The sequence below is a fragment of the Pimephales promelas genome, chromosome 22 (genome assembly GCF_988280905.1).
Source record: "Pimephales promelas chromosome 22, fPimPro1.hap1.1, whole genome shotgun sequence".
Classification (NCBI taxonomy): domain Eukaryota; kingdom Metazoa; phylum Chordata; class Actinopteri; order Cypriniformes; family Leuciscidae; genus Pimephales; species Pimephales promelas.
The window spans coordinates 27947149-27965964 of record NC_142790.1 but is presented as its reverse complement, the minus strand read 5'-3'; the positions used below and the strand labels follow the sequence as shown (position 1 = coordinate 27965964).

Genomic DNA, 18816 nt, shown 5'->3' with positions numbered 1-18816 from the left:
TTATTAAAATATAATACAATTAAAAATATAGATTTTAAGTTTTTTACTTAAAATATATTACTTTTTAGGTTTCTAACTTAAGATATACTAATATAATAAGATCATTATTAAAAAAAATAATATATATATATGTATATAATCAGCTTTATTTTAACATACAACGAATAAAATAAATATGTTTTAATCCAGGCTCTCATTCCACATTTAAGCCAAACGGGGGCACTGGAGAGCCTCTCAGGTAGGATTGGTCACTATCTGGGGGCGTTACATGGATAGTTATCAAATATCTTAACGCATACATTATTTAGTGTCGTCATTTTTCACTTTATAACCAGACGAAATCACTAAAACGTAGTTTAAATGCATATAATATCCTGCTTGTAAGTTTAAATAACTTCAGTTTACATCGTGCACAGTCCACCGACCTTGATTCCTGTTATTCCATAAAATCAGTGTGATTGAACAATTTGATTGGACACTGGCGTACTCTGACTACAAATAGTAGGCGTGTCCCCTTTTGTGATTGGTTTACGCTACATGTCAGTTAAGTCTCGCCCCGCCCCCTTCATTCCTGCGTGTGTATGTGTGTTGAGTGTGTAGTATGTGTGGAGAACCCGTGTGATCAGCTGTGACCGTGGGAAACGGACCCACCGTGCCCACCCAAACCTGCAAAAATCCGTCTTCGGACCGAAAACTCTCTGTTGAATCCACACTCTTCCACAACATGGAGTTTCGGGATAGTTGTCTTCACGTTTCGCTGAAAGGTTCGTCGGAAGCCGTGAGCTAGTGGAAAGTAAACACCTTCTCTCCATCACCATTTACTTTGAGTGTTTGTACAAGTTTGGCATATTATTTTGGAACTCGCACTGTAACGCATCAGCGCGCGTCCGTGTGCCTGCGGGGGATCGGGGACGCGCATGGATCGAGAGCGCGGAATGTCCCGGACTGAATCCCTTCAGAAATCAATCCAAGAGAGCTTGGCTAAATTAAAACTTTTTGGCTAAATTAATTATATTATTATTTTTTGTTATTGTTATTATTGTTATCGCCCCCTTAGTGTGGGTCCGGTCAGATGGTTGTGCATAAATAAATGATGATCGCAGTGAGTTTGTGATGAGGGTCGGACTGCATCGCGCGGGGGAGGACTCTCCGGTGGAATTATTGCGCAGTTTTTAAAATAACGGCAACACAAACACACACACTCATGGCACAGAGTATGTCAGCGAAAGATAACGCCTGCCGAAAATTTCAGGCCAATATTTTCAACAAGAGTAAATGCCAGAACTGCTTCAAGGCTCGAGACGCGCACCTGCTGAGTGATGAAGACTTATCACAGGTAACATTTTTACACAACTATATCTAATCATTCAGTTGAGACCGTTGAAACTCAAAATTCAAATTTTAACAATTGGAGAGGCTCATTAGACTCCATTAGCTGCCATTATGTACTATTTCTATGCTATTGAGACTAATTTAAGCTTCCATTCTTTCTATAATGTTTTTTAATCATATCTATCTATCTATCTATCTATCTATCTATCTATCTATTTTTTATCATTTCTATGTAATATTTATAGTTTATCTATCTCTCTATATGTAATATTTATTATCTATCTATTTTTATCCTTTCTATGTAATATTTATAGTCTATCTCTCTATATGAAATATCTATCTATCTATCTATCTATCTATCTATCTATCTATCTATCTATCTATCTATCTATCTATCTATCTATCTATGTTTTAAAGCTACAAAACTAGAACCTAAAACTATTACAACTGAAAATCTTCAAACTTAAAGCTGTTAAAACTACTTCTAACTTTCTGGCTTGTCTTCAATGTTTGTCTTCAAACTTTTTAATCTATTTTCTGATGCCTGACTAGACTAATACTCTGTCTAATAACTTACCGTGTCAAAGAAGTAATGACCAGCAAACTGCTGACCACTAACAATAAAGTCCCATGTTAATACTATGTTTCTCTATTGTAGAGAATGACATTTAGCACAACATGAGTGACCTCACCAAAACACCATGTTTTTTGGGACATGTACCAGATAAATGGAGTATAATGGGTGGGAAATGTACTATATTGTATATATAGCACATTAAAGCCAATCTGGGGCACTGGATAATAACCAAACTTCTTCAAAACTTCACTACTAATAAAGTACTATGGTAATACTATGGTTTTTAGACCTGGTTCCATGATTCAAGCCAAGATTGGTTTTGCACAGCCTATTCTAGAGGATTGCAGTTGGCCCTACCATAATACCATGGTAAATCCATGGTATTGTTTGATTATCATGTAAAAACTATTTATGCATATTGTAACCATTCATTACCAGGTTATACAAGGTGAATTTGACTACATGAACTACTTTTAGACATTCAGATGACTCAAAAAGTGAGTCAAATTTATCTGAATTCCCCATTCCCAATTCTGTAAATCTAGATCACAGGTTTGTAATAATGACAACCAATAGCATGTGCTTTGGCGTAGTGTTTAAATATAAGGGTTGTAGGTTCAAACCCCAGAGAGGTTCATCCATACTAATTACCATTACGGCTTTGATTGAGACACTTAACCTCAGGTTACCCCTTGAGGACTGACCCATTTCGAATGAACTGTTGTGTTGGGTGAAGGTGTCAGCCAGAAGATGACTAATTAGTGATTAGTTGTAATTAATGAGGCAGTTTAACAGATGCACAGGGTTGTTAAGCGACCTGCCTCCTCGTTGTCTTTATGTTTTGCGTGGTTAAAAATTTGTTAACTGAAAGATTGTGGGTTCGAATCCATCACTATTATGATCTTTAGGACTGACTCTTTTATTTTGGCTAAGATTGTCTGCTAATTTACTAATCAGTGGAACCGTATAGTGTCGTTTCACCAGTTTTAGACCAAAGGTACGTCTCGTATTGGAGCGTCAGCACTATTTCGAGCCCAGATTCCAGCTCCAGAACGGTTTTACTGTAAGGCCACACGCAGACGCCGGGGGATTCCAGACAGTATCCTTAAAAATTACCACAGCTGGGTCTCGGCTATATTACCGAGGTGACGTGGCCTCCGTTTGCCATCTGTCTCACTGTATAGGTTGGATTGTTATCAAAGAATGAAGTGATGAAGCAAAGAAAGACTGAATATTTGGACACGCAAGTGAGCGCTTCAGAGAAATGAGCCTCAAAGCAGCACAGATGTCTTTTTTTAGAAAGCACTTAGAAATTGAGTTGACAGTGAAATGAATCAGGTCTTTAGTACCTGTTAAAGGAGTAGTTCACTTTTGAAAAAAACTTTTGCTGATAATTTACTCGCCCCCGTGTCATCCAAGATGTCCACGTCTTTCTTTCCTCAGTCGAAAAGAAATTAAGGTTTTTGATGAAAACATTCCAGGATTTTTCTCCATATAATGGACTTCAATGAGAACCAAACGGTTCAAGGTCCAAAAGACAAACTGTTCAGAGGGCTTTAAACGATTCCAGACGATGAATAAGGGTCTTATCGAGAAAAATGATCGCTCATTTAATAAATAAATAAAAAAGTTTAAGTTTTATAAGCTCAAATGGTCGCCTTGCTCTGTTCTGTTATGCGCGTTCGTGACTCTCCTGTTCAAACTCGTTCATCGAAATGATCTTTTTCCAAGTCATTTGATTCATTCAACGAACGAATTGACTCGAATTGAACGAATTGAATTGGCTTAATTCTATTCAAAAATTCTCTGCATTACAGGTGTTTGAAAAAGTAAAAGGCTGAAAACTAGAATCGTTATGCGTTTCAGAATAATGTGAAGGTAATAATGTACAACAGCATTTTAGTGTCGCATAAAAAATAGAAGATTGCGAAAATAGTCGTAGCAATCCTTGTAAAGTAAAAATTACTAGAATTAAGTCAAATCAGTACAAGATTAAAGTCATGATGTTTTAAGAATAAAGTAGTATATTGTTTGTTTAGTAGAATGCTTGTGCAATTTTTATTCTTAAAATATTACTTTTTTATTTCAAAATAAAACCTCAGCACCATATTGCTAAAACTACTCTCGTCACACCAGGACTTTATTTTTGTTATTTTGACTTCATGCTCAAAGGTTTACCCATCTTTAATCCTGTAATTTCTACGACTTGGCATTAAAACACAGTTGTTGTTGTAATAATGTGTGAAGTCAGTTTGATTTCATCTTCGCTAGGGATGGGCAACGATTAATCGCATCCAAAATAAAAGTTTGTGTTTACATAATATATGTGTGTTTAGTGTGTATAATTAATTTGTATATAAACACACACACATGCATGTATATATTTAAGAAATATTTGCATGTATATACTTTATATATATTTACACAATTAATACAATTAATATTATATATAAATATAAATATTTGATATATTAATAACACATTTTTATTAAATATACACATACATGTGTGGGTATTTATATATATAAATTAATTATACACACTACACACATATATTATGTAAACACAAACTTTTATTTTGGATGCGATTAATCGTTGCTCATCCCTAATCTTGGCATGAAAATTCTGGATCATGTGTTTTACACGTACATGACGAAGACCAGCAATATTTGAGATTAGACTATTTTCTCTACTTAAACATTTCTATTCTTGGGGGGGAAAAGCCATACGAAGACTTCATTGAACGTTGAATGATGCCATAATTATCGAATCAGAGTTATGAATCGATTCACTTAAATGGACAGTTTGATTCAGATCATTGCGAAATTGCCTAGCAACCAACAATAACAAAAAATGCAAAAATCCAGAATAGTTGTTGTTGTTCAGGTGTACGTCGCATGAGGCCGTCGTAATAATGATTCAGGGCTGTCGTTCTGTCAGCCATCGATAATATACCCATCTCTCTCTCTCTCTCGCTCGCTCGCTCACTCTCTCGCTGCAGTTGGTCAGGTTTTTCTGAGTTGTTCATTCCACACATATTTATGTCCATACTTTTTGTCATGCTATTAGAATCCACCCTCCCCCTTGACACACACACACACACACACACTCTGTGAGACAGTCGGCGCTCAGTTCCGCTGTTATGAGAGAAAAAGGGGGGCTGTAAAAATAAACAGAACAAACTTTAACTATTGAAGAGGAAAATCTGGCCTACATTAGCCCCTCTCTCTCTCTCTCTCTCTCTCTCTGCGTCCCTGTCCGCTCCTCATCACTGATTTCCCAGAGCACCGAGTCTCCCATTAGCAGAAGATCAGGAGAAACTAGATTTACATTTCCTAAAGGGAAATAGTGCAGCAAGTGTAGTGTTAACCTTTTACTTTAACCAAATGCAATTATGATGACGTCATTGATATGGAATTGGATGAAATCAGTTTACAAAATGAAGATTTTATCCACAGATAATAGTTCTGCTGAATTAATTAGAGAAGTATGTTGAACCCTAACCAAAAGGGTCTGAGTCAGTACAGTCTTGCTGTGCAACATCTAGAGAAATTAATGTCGCTTTGGTTTGTTTTTTTCATCCTGCGCTTGATCTGAGGAGACTTACTTTTTCTAGCGTTTGAGACTTTTTCACGGGCCATCGTTCAAGTTGTCAAACCGACATTCCTTTAACCAGGCAATAAACTGGCATTCATTTGTCACCCTTTCTTTTCTGTTCCTTAGTGGAGAAAAATCAAAACTGAGATCTCGTTAAGGCACAATATTTAGTTTTTTTTTGCCACAAGAGGGCGTAAAATAACAAAGTCGTAGGTTGATGATGCAGTGATGATCTGAATGATGGGACTCAATGTCAAGCTGATAGATCTAATAATGTTTATGGATGAGTGCAAACATTCATGTTTTTTAACATGGAATGAAGCAGGTCGCGATTACTAAAAAGACAGAAATCACTAGCGAGTCCCGCGGATATAAAGGAATAAGGACATTTAATTCTTCCGAACTACACGTAAGTGCTGTATTAGTCACACAGGTCAGTTTGTTAGACGAATTAGACTTGTGAAGGAACGCAGCGCTGCTTCACTTGGTCTAACGTTACACTATTACACTAAACCGCATTTAAATGTGTGTTGAAAGTTAAAATGCTATACTACGTGTTCATTCGTTTGCTGTACGAAACTAGCAGTGAGCTAGATCAACATTAGAATAACATACTGACCATATATTAGAGATATTGATTTGTTTTATGTACATTTGCTCACCTGTCTAATAAAGCTGTCAAGTCGTGATTCGTGAAGCTCTGTCGAGTCCAAGGTTGTCGCGGACGCTAGCTCTCGGCATCTCAAAAATGTTGATCCTCATTATAGTTTGTCCCAAAGTCTGCTTGTCCATGGTCTATGTTTGAAAGAAACAAGAACTGCGTGCCGGTAAACGTTACGCTCTACGCGGTTGTCCACGTCTGTCGCCATGGTTACGTCACGGCTATGGCAGTATGAACGGAAACCGAGGATAGCGCGGAGACTGCGTCATTAACAGGCGACGTTTTTTTTCAGGACGCCACTAATTTAATATTGGAATTTCTCTGAAATAAAAAATCTTTGGAGACTTTTGGGATATTGTAAGTACACAACTGTGTGCTTACAGTTGAAATATATCACACTGCAAGTGATTTTGGGATATTTTATTACAAAATTATTACATATTGTACCTTGATCTCAAATAACTGTGCTCACATTCACTAAAGTGTGCGAACAGAAGTCACATCTCAGCGTGAACGCAAATATTTCTCCAAGAGCAAATGACATAAACTTATATCCACATTATTGCTATATTAACTATATTAACTATAGTCTAGATTGTTTCTCTTTAAGGCATTTTTGGAGAACCATAAAAACAAGTTTTCTGTACTAAAATGAAACGTATCTGAGATCTCCAATAAGTCTGCTGAGCTTTGAAAGAGGAACCTCTGAGCAGTGCATTTTGCCCTTGTGTTTCTCTTTTGTGCGTTTTCTGTGGAGTTTCTGTACGATCACAAATCCATTCGTCGGCACTTTGTTGTGCAGTCACAGGAGCGTCACATGCAGAGATATTGTGGTACTTTCCTTTGGCATGGATCCACAATAGTGAAGTGTGTTGTTGTGTGGTGAAATACATTTTTTAACTCCCAGTTTAATGTGCATTGAGACATGTAAGTGTGTGTGTGTGTGTGAGAGAATGTTTCACATTCCAGACAAAAAGAGACTGATTGACATTACAGTTTGTTCCAGTGTGCCACTGAGATGCCACAAGTTTTTTTGATTGATTGATTTCTTTATTTTGAACATGAAAATAACGGTAAAAAAACAGATGAACAACAAAATAAAACTTCTTACATTCCAGTACTTAAAAAAAACTCTATTTACATGTACAAAAGGAGTAGGAAGAAGTAAAACACATGTACTCCTCCTCCCCCTTTTTATTGTTCTTATCATGTGTTGCATGTTTCAGGCAAAACCCATCTACGGTGGATGGCTGCTCCTGGCGCCTGAAGGAACAAACTTTGACAATCCTCTGCACAGATCACGGGTTCGTATGACTGCACGGCTCTTTAAAGCTTTCCTGGAGCTCAAACAGTAGAGCGGTGGCGCTTGCGACGCCAAGGTCTTGGGTTCGATTCCCAGGGAAAGCAAGAATGTAAATGTGTACCTTGAAATGCAATGCAAGTTGCATAAAATGCATAAATGCAAATGTAATGTAAAGCCCTGGAAAAACGTCACCAGAAACTTGGCACGGAATATGGATTATAATGCAGCGCTGCAGTTTTTAACTTAACAAGTTCATTTTGGCAAAAATGTCTAACAAACTAACACTATTTTTAGGCGCATTCTAGAATGTGCTGTTCTGCTGTTCTCACCTGCACTAATAGACTGCATCTCATGGATGTTGGCAAGAAATGTCCAGGTCATATTTCACCCCAGAATCAAAAGGAACATTTTTTGGGATAAGGAATGCTTAATTTTCTTTCTTTTTTTCTTAAAAAAAATAGGAAAATAAAAATGTAAAATTCATTGATCTTTTTTTATGTCAGATGAAATTATTAAAATTATTTAACGAGAAAATAACATGAGATTAATAATATGATTATTTTATAATTAAGTTATACATTTGTTAGTAAATTCCTATCATTTCATTTCAACAAATTATGTTTTATTCTCAAATTTATATATCATGGATATTTTTTAATAATCCTCAAATTTATATATCATGGTTATTTTTTAATAATTCTCAAATTTATATTTCATGGTTATTTTTTAATAATCCTCAAATTTATAAATCATGGTTATTTTTTAATAATTCTCAAATGTATATATCATGGTTATTTTTTAATAATTCTCAACTTTATATATCATGGTTATTTTTTAATAATTCTCAAATGTATATATCATGGTTATTTTTTAATAATTCTCAACTTTATATATCATGGTTATTTTTTTAATAATTCTCAAATTTATATATCATGGTTATTTTTTAATAATTCTCAAATGTATATATCATGGTTATTTTTTAATAATTCTCAACTTTATATATCATGGTTATTTTTTAATAATTCTCAAATGTATATATCATGGTTATTTTTTAATAATTCTCAACTTTATATATCATGGTTATTTTTTAATAATTCTCAAATTTATATATCATAGTTATTTTTTTAATAATTCTCAAATTTATATATCATGGTTATTTTTTAATTATTCTCAAATTTATATATCATGGTTATTTTTTAATAATTCTCAAATTTATATATCATGGCTATTTTTTAATAATTGTCACATTTATATATCATGGTTATTTTTTTTATAATTCTCAAATTTATATATAATGGTTATTGTGTGCCATTGGGTCTCTGGGACCGTAATCTTAAAAAGTCCATCTCAACAGAACGGCATAATATATATATATATATATATATATATATATATATATAAGATGTCATGCATTATATATATTTCACTGAAGGACCAGTAGTTTTTTCTTTATTGCTTTACTCACATTGCTGCTTTTCTGTGTGTATTTGAGTGCATCTGTGTGTGTGTGTACTGTATGTGTGCTTGTCAAGGAACGAACGAACGAGTCGTGTGTGTGTTTGTGTGTGTGTGAGGGGGCCATGGAGTCGCTGACTCACTCTGGGTCTCTCAAGCTGAACTCGTGAGAAACAACAGGAGAGGGAGTTTGTGGGATGGGAAACAATTCGACAGCAAACAGGAAATCACAGATTGACAAACGAGATGGAAATATGATAAAAATAACTCAAAGCATATGTGGTATATATGAGCATGTAAACGTAGGATGTAGTGGTCAACCAAACGGCTTTTGCTGATATCCAAAGCGCTGAAGAGCATATGCAATTTAAAAACACCAAAACACTAAATCAGTCGGGCACCATATCAGTCAGGCCGCATGAATTTATAAACATTATAATTAATATACAGTGGCACTAAAATAAGTATTTAGACACTTGGAATTCTTTCAAGATCTAAAACACCCTCACTTTTCGCTTATGCAATCTTGTTTTCTTCTCTTTCAGAAATGGCAGAGACGCTTTTTCCTCCTGTATGAACACGGACTCCTGCGTTACGCGCTGGATGATCTGGTGAGTGTGTTGTGCGTGTGTGCAATGGCTCTCGCTCCTCATGCTGTATATCTGTCTGCAGTCTGTGGGCGGCACTATGTGGACTGACCTTCAGGGTGTTTATGTTACTGCCTGCCTGTTGTATGTTGTGTGTTTGTATATGCATTGCTTAGCTGTGTCCTCTCTTCTTTGTCTCTGCTTCTTTCATCTGTCTTTCTGTGGAAGTGAGTGATGGACGTATAAAGAACATGCACAAAGGATGAAAAGCTGTTTGGGATCATTTGCATTCATGCGTGTTTGTGATTGTTATTAAGCACCACTTCAGCCCACACGTGATTTTGTGTGCGTCCTTGTTTGTGTGTGTGTGTGTCTGGAACTACATGAACCTGAAGTCCTTCATTACTGAACGCAGGAAGGCAAGGTTCGATCCGGCCCGGGTGATGATGATCTGTATGTGTGTGGGTTGGTGATGCAGCGCTACATCCGTAACACTACCCACAATCCATCTGTGCCCACTTCCCTCCTACACTCTGACATCCAGGAACAAATGTACACATTACTCTCGTTCTGTAGAACCGCTCGCAGCGGAGGAGAAAGGAGGACAAATACGAGTAGCATTTAACAAGGGAGGGATAATGTTCTTGTGGATATGGACTGTATTCTACAATTGACACAGATGAAATGAGGCCTTGATTGTTAACAGCCGTTCAGTTGTTTGTACAGTTTTAAGATTCAGGTCATGTCTAGTTTTGGGAGAGAAGAATGTGAATGGTGAGCAGGGGCTGTTAAACTGCCCAAAAACACCATAAAAGCATCAAAACATCAGTCCATATGACCTGTACACGATTACTGATGTGTGTCTCGGTCTTGGTATTGTCTAGTTTTCGCTGTCTTAGACCAACATAGTGGTCGGGGGATTTAGCAATACAATAGACAATATCCACGACGACACAACGTTCGATAACGCAACCGATTGTATTGATCAGTGGTAGAGCCTGATCGATAAAGGATTTTGAAGGCCGATACCGATACAAATATTTTTGGGTTTTAAAATCCGATATTCCGATATATCGGCCGATATTTTTTTTTATTAAATATCGTTGGATTTCACACACGTGTAAAAGAAAAGCTAACTTTTCTGCACAAGATACATTTGATACTTTTTCTCTATGTCTAAATGTTCACTTGACTTTAACTTGAGATATACTAGTTATAAATACAGTAATCATTACTTTATTTAGGCAGAAAAAGTTGTTGTTTCCAAGCTCATTAATGTTAACGTTAGCGGTCTTCCACTGATGATAGTGGCATTAGCTTGCTTCGTGGTTAGCTAGTTTATGATGAGCCATAATTTAGCAATAGATAACATCATACTGCAAATTGTAAAACATACATTTTCAATATAACAGGCCAAGGGGAGATGATTTTGAAGCGTGTTTTGTCCGTTTTTATTTTTTATTTTTAAAATATTAATTTATCAACCATTATAACTGCCGATACCGATATTTTGGAAAATGCCTAATATCGGCCAGCCGATATATATCGGTCTGGCTCTAATCAGTGGTTGTATATCAAGCAGGGACACGATTGTGTGCATTATGTTTTGTGATTTCACTAGAATGAATAGAGAGTATCCGCAACGGATTGAAGCGCGCGTCTGAGTTAAGCGCGAAAAAACGCTGTATCCACGCCAGCGGCAACGAGCACTTTAATCACTTGATGTAAAAAACCCGTAAGACTTTCTTTCATCTTCAGAACAAATCTTTTTGATGAAATCTGAGAGCTTTCTGTCCCTCCATTGACACAACTATCACTTTAATGCTTTAGTTCGCAAAGAGATCGAAAAACTAATCCATATGAATCGAGCGGTTTAGTCCAAATCTTCTGAAGAGACACGATCGCTTTATATGATGAACAGAATGAATTTAACTTGAGGACGAACTGAAATACAGATGAATTAAAGCTATAAAGAAATATTTGAATCAAACAAAAACGAATTAAAATGACAAAATAACAACAAAATTACTAAAACTTGAGATCAAAACTGAAAGTGTAAAAATAAAAGCTAATTCAAACATTAATAAGTACTATAATAATAATATATAAATAATGCTAATATAGCACTGATAGAGTCTTTGTGTTTTGGCCAAAGGGGTTTATTTTACACACAAATGATTTTGACGTGTGTGTGTTGATGTCATCAGCAGGGTTTGCATTGTATCAGTCCCATCAGAAACAGGTGCTGAAGTGTGGTCTCGTGAGGGGTCAGGGTGTCTGGTGTTGACTGGACGCTCTGTGAGTGTGTGTGTGTGTGTGTGTGTGTGTGTGTGGAGAAAGCTTGAACACATTCTGAGCCACTGCTATATTTACAGCTGCTTTTCAACATGTGTTTCCATAACGACCACTCGAACCCTACAATATAGAATGTATTGTAGCGGTAAATCTCTCTAAGCATGTCAAGAACCCCCACATCAGCGGAAAATGAGTTATGTTTTGCATAAAGACAAGGGCACTTATTACAGCAGGACTACTATCGGATAAATTGTCATCATCTTTAAGGGCGACCTTTATTTCTTTAGCAGAGCACAAAAGAACATATTTTGTTGTTGTTTTTTTGATGTTATTATATTCAACAAAAGTCTTGTCACCGTATGAACTACCAAACAGTTTTTTTGTTTGTTTGCTTTTTTGTTTGCATTATAACATTTAGTCTGTGTGTTAGATGTGTAAATGTTAACACTTTATCGTAAATCATTAGTACATTTTTTACTAAAATGCTTTAGAAGTATTTTCATTGTTCATGTTATTGAATTGCATTGTGAAGTTTAGCCAGATAATGTATGTGCATGTAAAATGTACAGTCTTTCCTGGAAAACAGACCCAAAAATATTGTATATTATATTAAATATATATCTTCATAGAAAGAAAATAGCATCAAACCATTTCATACGGTCTTTAACATGAGCATCTACACAATTTGTAATGTCTAAAAAAATCATGCTTATTTCGAATTACTTGCTACGTAGTGACGTGCAACCTAGAAGCTTTGTGTAGTTTCTCTAAGTGAAATCTCGAGGCCCACAGAGAAGGTAATGAATAGTTGAATAAAGTCGTTATTTATTTTTTTATATAAAGTATTCTCGTCGCTTGATAAATTTAAAGAGCACATTTGACCAATCGCCGCAGATTCGCGTCACTCAAAGGAGGTGTTTGGGAAAATGAATCGTCGAACGAATCATTTGGGAGTCGTTGAGCAAATCAGTTAAAAATAAATGCATATTGTGAGACAAATGAAGTGTTTTTTATCCTTGCGTGGAACTCCTAAAACAAAAATAGGAACATTTCAGGCTCTTTAAGATTGTGACACTGTAGCCACTCGGACTATTTTAACGGTGTCTTTAATAACTTTTCTAGGCTGGCAAGTTTCAATCCCTTAAGAAGCCTATGGAGGAGTGATCCAGCTCTCAGATTTAATCAAAAATATCTTAATTTGTGTTCAGAAGATGAACGATGAAAGTCTTACGGGGATGAACGACATGAGGGAGAGTAATTACTGACAGAATTTTCATTTTGGGGTGAGCTATCCCTTTAATTATGGTGTATTTATTTTTAAGTCGACTGACAGTCCTTCTCTTCTCTCCATCATCCTCTCGTTCTCCTTCCTCTGCTGTGTAGGAGGAATGAACAGGATGAGGGGAAGATTACAATAGAAGCCTGGTGGCTATTTTCAGACTTGCTGCATCTCTGTGTGAATGATGCGAGCGTTGATTAGACGGCCAGTTATTAACATGTACTTGCTGTAGTTCACGACCTCAGTGAATCTGCCCCTGGTGATGACCTGTGGGGCGGGCGAGGGTTAAAGCTACGGGGAACGATGTGTGTGTGTGCTGAACACAGATTCAGCAGTCTCTTTGTGTTGTGTAAAACGCTCAGTCAGTCGGGCAGCTTTCCCAGAGGCACCTCTCTAAAGACAGCAGAAGAGGAGTTTAATGTGATTTATCATTATTGCAATCTTCCCATTCGCAAATGTGTTTCTTTTTGTAGTTTATCAACCGTTTGGGGTACCAAGCTGGGGTTGATGAAAAGCTAATAACTTGTTTTTTTATTTATTTAACTTCGTCTTTTTGAGCATTGATCTATTCTAAACTTAAATGATTGTTATTCACGAATGCTTGTGAATACAGATCTAAGCGTGATCGCTCTGCAGATTATTGCAGAAGTGAAAAAAATGTAAAAAGTGATCGAATGTTAATCTAAACATGTTTGTTTTATACAAAATATATATTTTTTATAAAATCATTTTAACCCTAAATTGCTAGAAAATCAAAGCCATTATGTCTAAGATTACATCTGTGTAATACATGCATGTATACGGAAATCTCATGGGGTGCAAGAAAATATTTTGGCAAAGTTGTTTGGCTAAAAAATGTTTGGGAATCCCTGGTCGAGATAAGGATTTTCTGTTGAAATAAATGTGCGTAGTTGCTATAACCGGTCTGACATGCTATAATTCACCTGAAACTCATTTAAATGATTTTTGTATGATCAGTATGATAATTTTTTTTTAACTCTATAACTGTGGACTACATAAATGGTCCTGCAGTTTAAAAAATTGAACAATATGGTCAAATAGTGACTAATTCCTTTTATATGTAAATTTTTAATGTAAAATTGAACTTATTTAATAATATGTTTTTTTTTTATTCTTGCACAAACTTTTAAAATTTACTGCAGGACAAAAATAGTGCAATTGTGATTAGTCACCTAATGCTTTCTCTTATATTGATACATTAATTTTAATCTAATTTTGGTGTTTGACAACTATGCTTTCAAATGTGGTTTCAGATCTAAAAGAGTACTTTTATATATATATTTTTTTATAAATAAGACCAAAATGAGGTCAGGTTGTGGATAAACGAGTGCAGTGGTTAGTTTGATGGAAGTAAATAGATACTACAGAAGTCAAACACAATATTTGAGCTTGAGGAACTTTGATCTGCAAATATGATTTGCTCTAATAAAAGCTTGTTTTTGACAGTGAGGTTGAACGTAGACTGTCAAATGTAATTTGTGAAGAGCTGAATCTGAACATATTTTACTATATGGAGCCGTTGATTCCACTCTGTAAAATGGAAATCAACAACTTACAAAATGTCATGTTACATCTGGTCAGGAGGAGTCAAGTTTAGTCAAATCAAATCATCTTTATTTATATATCGCTTTATACAAAACAGATTGTGTCAAAGCAGCTTCCCAGTAATAAACAGATTGCAAACTTCGTCAAATATGGAACAAATTCAGCTAAAAGTTCAGAGATGAAGTCAAGGAGGTTAGGTTTTCTGGCTTCGAATGAACCCTGCAGGGCTTATAATGTGGACCGAACCCCCCACCGGCCTTTAAAAATGGATGATGTCTCTTTTATGGAACTTGAATTTCTCCCATGATGCCTCAGGAGCTTTATCTGCACCTCAGCTGTCATCACCCAGTCGTGTCGGCGTCATGTGATCAGTGCTTTTAAAACAAGCAAACTTGTTCAACAGCCGCGCGCGCCGATGAGAAACACTGTAAACAAGCGATCGAAAGCAACTTTGAAAAAAAGACAGGTTTAGTGAAGGCCTGTGTTTTCAGGGTGTTGTGTTGTTCCTCTTGACAAATTTCTGATGAGTATGTGTGTGTTGCTTGGTCACTGTTTCTGTGTGTGTCAGTCTTCCCCGCTGAAAGAGTTATTGTGTGTGTGTGTGTGTGAATGCTGGCTGCACAACAAAGAAGGAATTTTGTGACGAGAACAAGAAGTAAAATATCAAGAGATGTTGTGAAAGAAGTTGAGAGAGAAACTTAAATGAATGTCATCGATATACAGGGAGAATGAACCGGTTTGTGGTGTGTATTTGAGGGAGGTCATGTGCCACATGTTTACACACACACACACACATTTACTTCACTGTCTAAATGAGGACGTACCGTAGACTAATGTAAACAAATGAAACCTTTATGGTGAAGTGTTACCATATCATTTGACCTGAGCTAACATGAACTGACAATGAGCATTCATTTTTGTAAACTAATGTTATCAATGTTAACTAATGTTATGTGTTGCTCAGTGTCAGTGTTTTGCTGATCATTTACTCACCCCCATGTCATCCAAGATGTCCATGTCTTTATTTCTTCAGTCGAAAAGAAATTTAGGTTTTAGATTAAAACATTCCAGGATTTTTCTCCATATAATGGACTTCAATGGGGACCAAACGGCTCAAGGTCCAAATGAGAGTTTCAGTACAGCTTTAAAGGGCTTTAAACGACACCAGACGATGAATAAGGTTCTTATCTAGCGAAATGATTGGTCATTAAAAAAATAAATAAAAAAGTTTAAGTTTTATAAGCTCAAATGCTCGCCTTGCTCTGTTCTGTGAAGAGCGTTCGTGACTCTCCTGTTCGAACTCGTTCATCAAATGAGCAAATCTTTTTTTGAGTCATGACATAAGGGTCCTAGATAAGACCCTTATTCATCGTCTGGTGTCGTTTAAAGCCCTTTGAAGCTGCACTGAAACTCTCATTTGGACCTTGAACCGTTTGGACCCCATTGAAGTCCATTATATGGAGAAAAATCCTGGAATGTTTTCATCAAAAAACCTTAATTTCTTTTCAACTGAAGAAAGAAAGACATGGACATCTTGGATGACATTGGGGTGAGTAAATTATCAGCAAAAGTTTTTTTTTTACAAAGTTAACTACTGCTTTAATGTTATCTAATGGGACCTTATTATAAAGTGCTACCATCATTCCTCAGTCTAGAGCTGAGACACACACATCTTGTCTGACTCGTTAGAGGTTTTGTTGGTGATAAGGTTTTTTGCACACATGATCCTTCAGAAATCATTCTAAAATACGGATTTTCTCAAGAAACATTTCTTATTATCAATGTTCAAAACAGTTACTTAATATTGAAATGCTGATGAAGTGTGTTTATGCGTGTGTGTTTCAGGCCAGCACTCTTCCACAGGGCACCATAAACCTGAATCAGTGTGTGGATGTTGTGGACGGTGAGAGCCGGACGGGTCAGAAACACTCGCTGTGCATCAGCACACCAGAGAAAGACCATTACATACGTGCTGAGAGCAAAGAGATCATACATGGGTGAGTTACACACACACACACAGATGAAGAATGAGTGTTAATTCAGTTGATCTGAAGATATATTGCCAACTGTTACTGTGATGATGATTAAAAATTACTATCCCACATCAAAATTTGTTTTCATTAACGCATGCACGCTCACTCCATGATCTGTTTGAGGTTTAATTGATGCATGTAATCATCAATATTTACTGATTTAGCACATTTTAATCCAAAATAAAGTATAAAAAGGGGAACACCACAAGCAATTAGTTATAGAGTCAGCAGTGCTGTAAGGAAGAATAAAAATGCATTCATGCAGATAAGAATATAACAGCCACATCTATTATTTCTGGTGACCGACACCTGATAACCATATTGGACTGCAGGAGATGTCAAAGCTAACACGATTTTAATTTTAGAAATATGTTGCAATGGCGTGATCTTAACTGAAAGAACAATTTGTATGCATCATCATTGTTCATCTGGTAAAGCTTGATGTGAAGGAATTACTAAAGTGGTCACTCACTGATATGTAAAATATGTTCATAAGTAATTACAAATTCCCAAACACTGGATATGTGTTCAGGTGGCAGGAGGCGCTGATGGTGTTCCCACGAACCAACAAACAAAACCAGAAGAAGAAACGGAAAGTGGAAACGCCAACTCCACAGGTACACACACACCACCTTATTTGGTGAATGACATCATTTCAGTTTCTTGCAATGTCATCTTTGCACAGATAAGCTCATAAAAATGTATTCCTTTTTATTCCTAGTTCTAGTTCTTAGTAAAGATGGTTTAATAGTATTTTGTTCTGCCAAGAAGGATCTGTTACCCAGGTCTTCTTGGAAGGCCAGTACACAACTTAGTGATATTAAACTTGATTTTAATATTTTATATAAAAAATATATTTTTTCAAGAAAAACAAAGACTTTAAAGCTAATATATATATATAGAAATTGTATTAATATTTTTTAACATATAAAATATATTTATAATTTGTATATTCTTACATATTTATAGAAAAAACAATCCTAAACTCAGCTATATTTTTTATAACATATTTTAAAGATATCTAAATTATTATTTTATTTGTTTTATTCTTATTTTTTTAATGAACAAACATATTTGTATATATTTTTTTTTGTAAATATTTTATGCAGTTCTACGCCATTTTCTCAAACTCTATTTGCTCTTTAGTTTTTTGGTTATGTATTTTATTGCTCAGTCCTGTAATTAATAGAATAATGGAATGCTTTAAATGGATTGTGTTTGTATTGTTAGGGTTCATTAACTTTGCTCTGACCTCCTGACCTGTGTTTTGTCAGACTGCTGCTCTTCACACAGGTCGATGTTCCCAGCAGAACATAAATGGGTTTATTGTAAGTCCAGAACCAGCACGATCCGACCAATCAGAGCACAGCACTGGAATCTGATCAATACGTGAATTATGGGTGTTTTTGGAGATCACATGATTGGAAGGAACAAGAATAAATAATAATTCTCACGTGTGTGTGCTTCCGCTGGGATGCTGGGTGGCTCACACACACAGGCATGTGCGTGTTTGGTTTCATGCAGAAAAATACGCTGAGTGATTTTATGATTTAATCAAAAAGGTATTACTGGGCGGTCAGGTGGAAACAGGAAAGACACAGACGTTAATCTGCGAGTGTGTGTTTAGTGTGGGGTGTGGTGCTGAGCGTAAATCAGTGTGTATATGAAATCATGGCACAATAGCTCATTTGTTATCAGACTGCAAGTTTAGACAGTTACATTCGTGTGTCTATCTGTCTGCACACACACACACACACACACAGGTGTTTTCAACATCAAAGAGCTCTTTGTTCTTGACTACGGGTTAGTTAAATATTATGCTAGTCTGAATGTTTCTCTCTTTCTCTGTGTTCAGGAACCAGGCCCTGCGAAGGTGACGGTCACCAGTACCAGCAGCAGCAGCAGTTTGGTGTGTCTTCCCAGCACTATAGCTCACGCTGAGCGAGTGCCGCCCACCCGGGCCACCCTGTGGCAGGAGGGAACATGGAGTCGGGCCACTTTACCAACAAGCAGCAGCACCGGCAGCCTGAGTCAACTGGGTACCAACACACAAACAATTCAATTGAAACTAACGAAAACAAGGTTATGACATGCAGTGTCAATAATTAGTTGATGAAATATTGAAATTACT

At 36.2% G+C, this 18816-nt stretch overlaps 1 protein-coding gene across 8 annotated transcripts in view; it reads left to right on the top strand.

Annotated features, from left to right (window-relative positions):
* The first annotated feature begins 582 nt into the window (after positions 1-582).
* Positions 583-18816, top strand: part of mpripa (myosin phosphatase Rho interacting protein a) — a 46659-nt gene continuing 28425 nt past the window's right edge. For 3 of the 8 annotated variants that reach the window (XM_039684484.2, XM_089125865.1, XM_089125866.1), the window contains exons 1-7: positions 583-1336; positions 7394-7471; positions 9471-9536; positions 16498-16649; positions 17218-17302; positions 17960-18013; positions 18541-18724. In XM_039684484.2, coding sequence (XP_039540418.2) covers positions 1205-1336; positions 7394-7471; positions 9471-9536; positions 16498-16649; positions 17218-17302; positions 17960-18013; positions 18541-18724 — 751 coding nt within the window. In that variant the 5' untranslated portion in view covers positions 583-1204. Of the gene's footprint in view, positions 1337-7393; positions 7472-9470; positions 9537-16497; positions 16650-17217; positions 17303-17959; positions 18014-18540; positions 18725-18816 lie in introns of those variants that run through there. The other 5 variants (XM_039684491.2, XM_039684490.2, XM_039684488.2 and 2 more) reach the window with 3 other exon arrangements.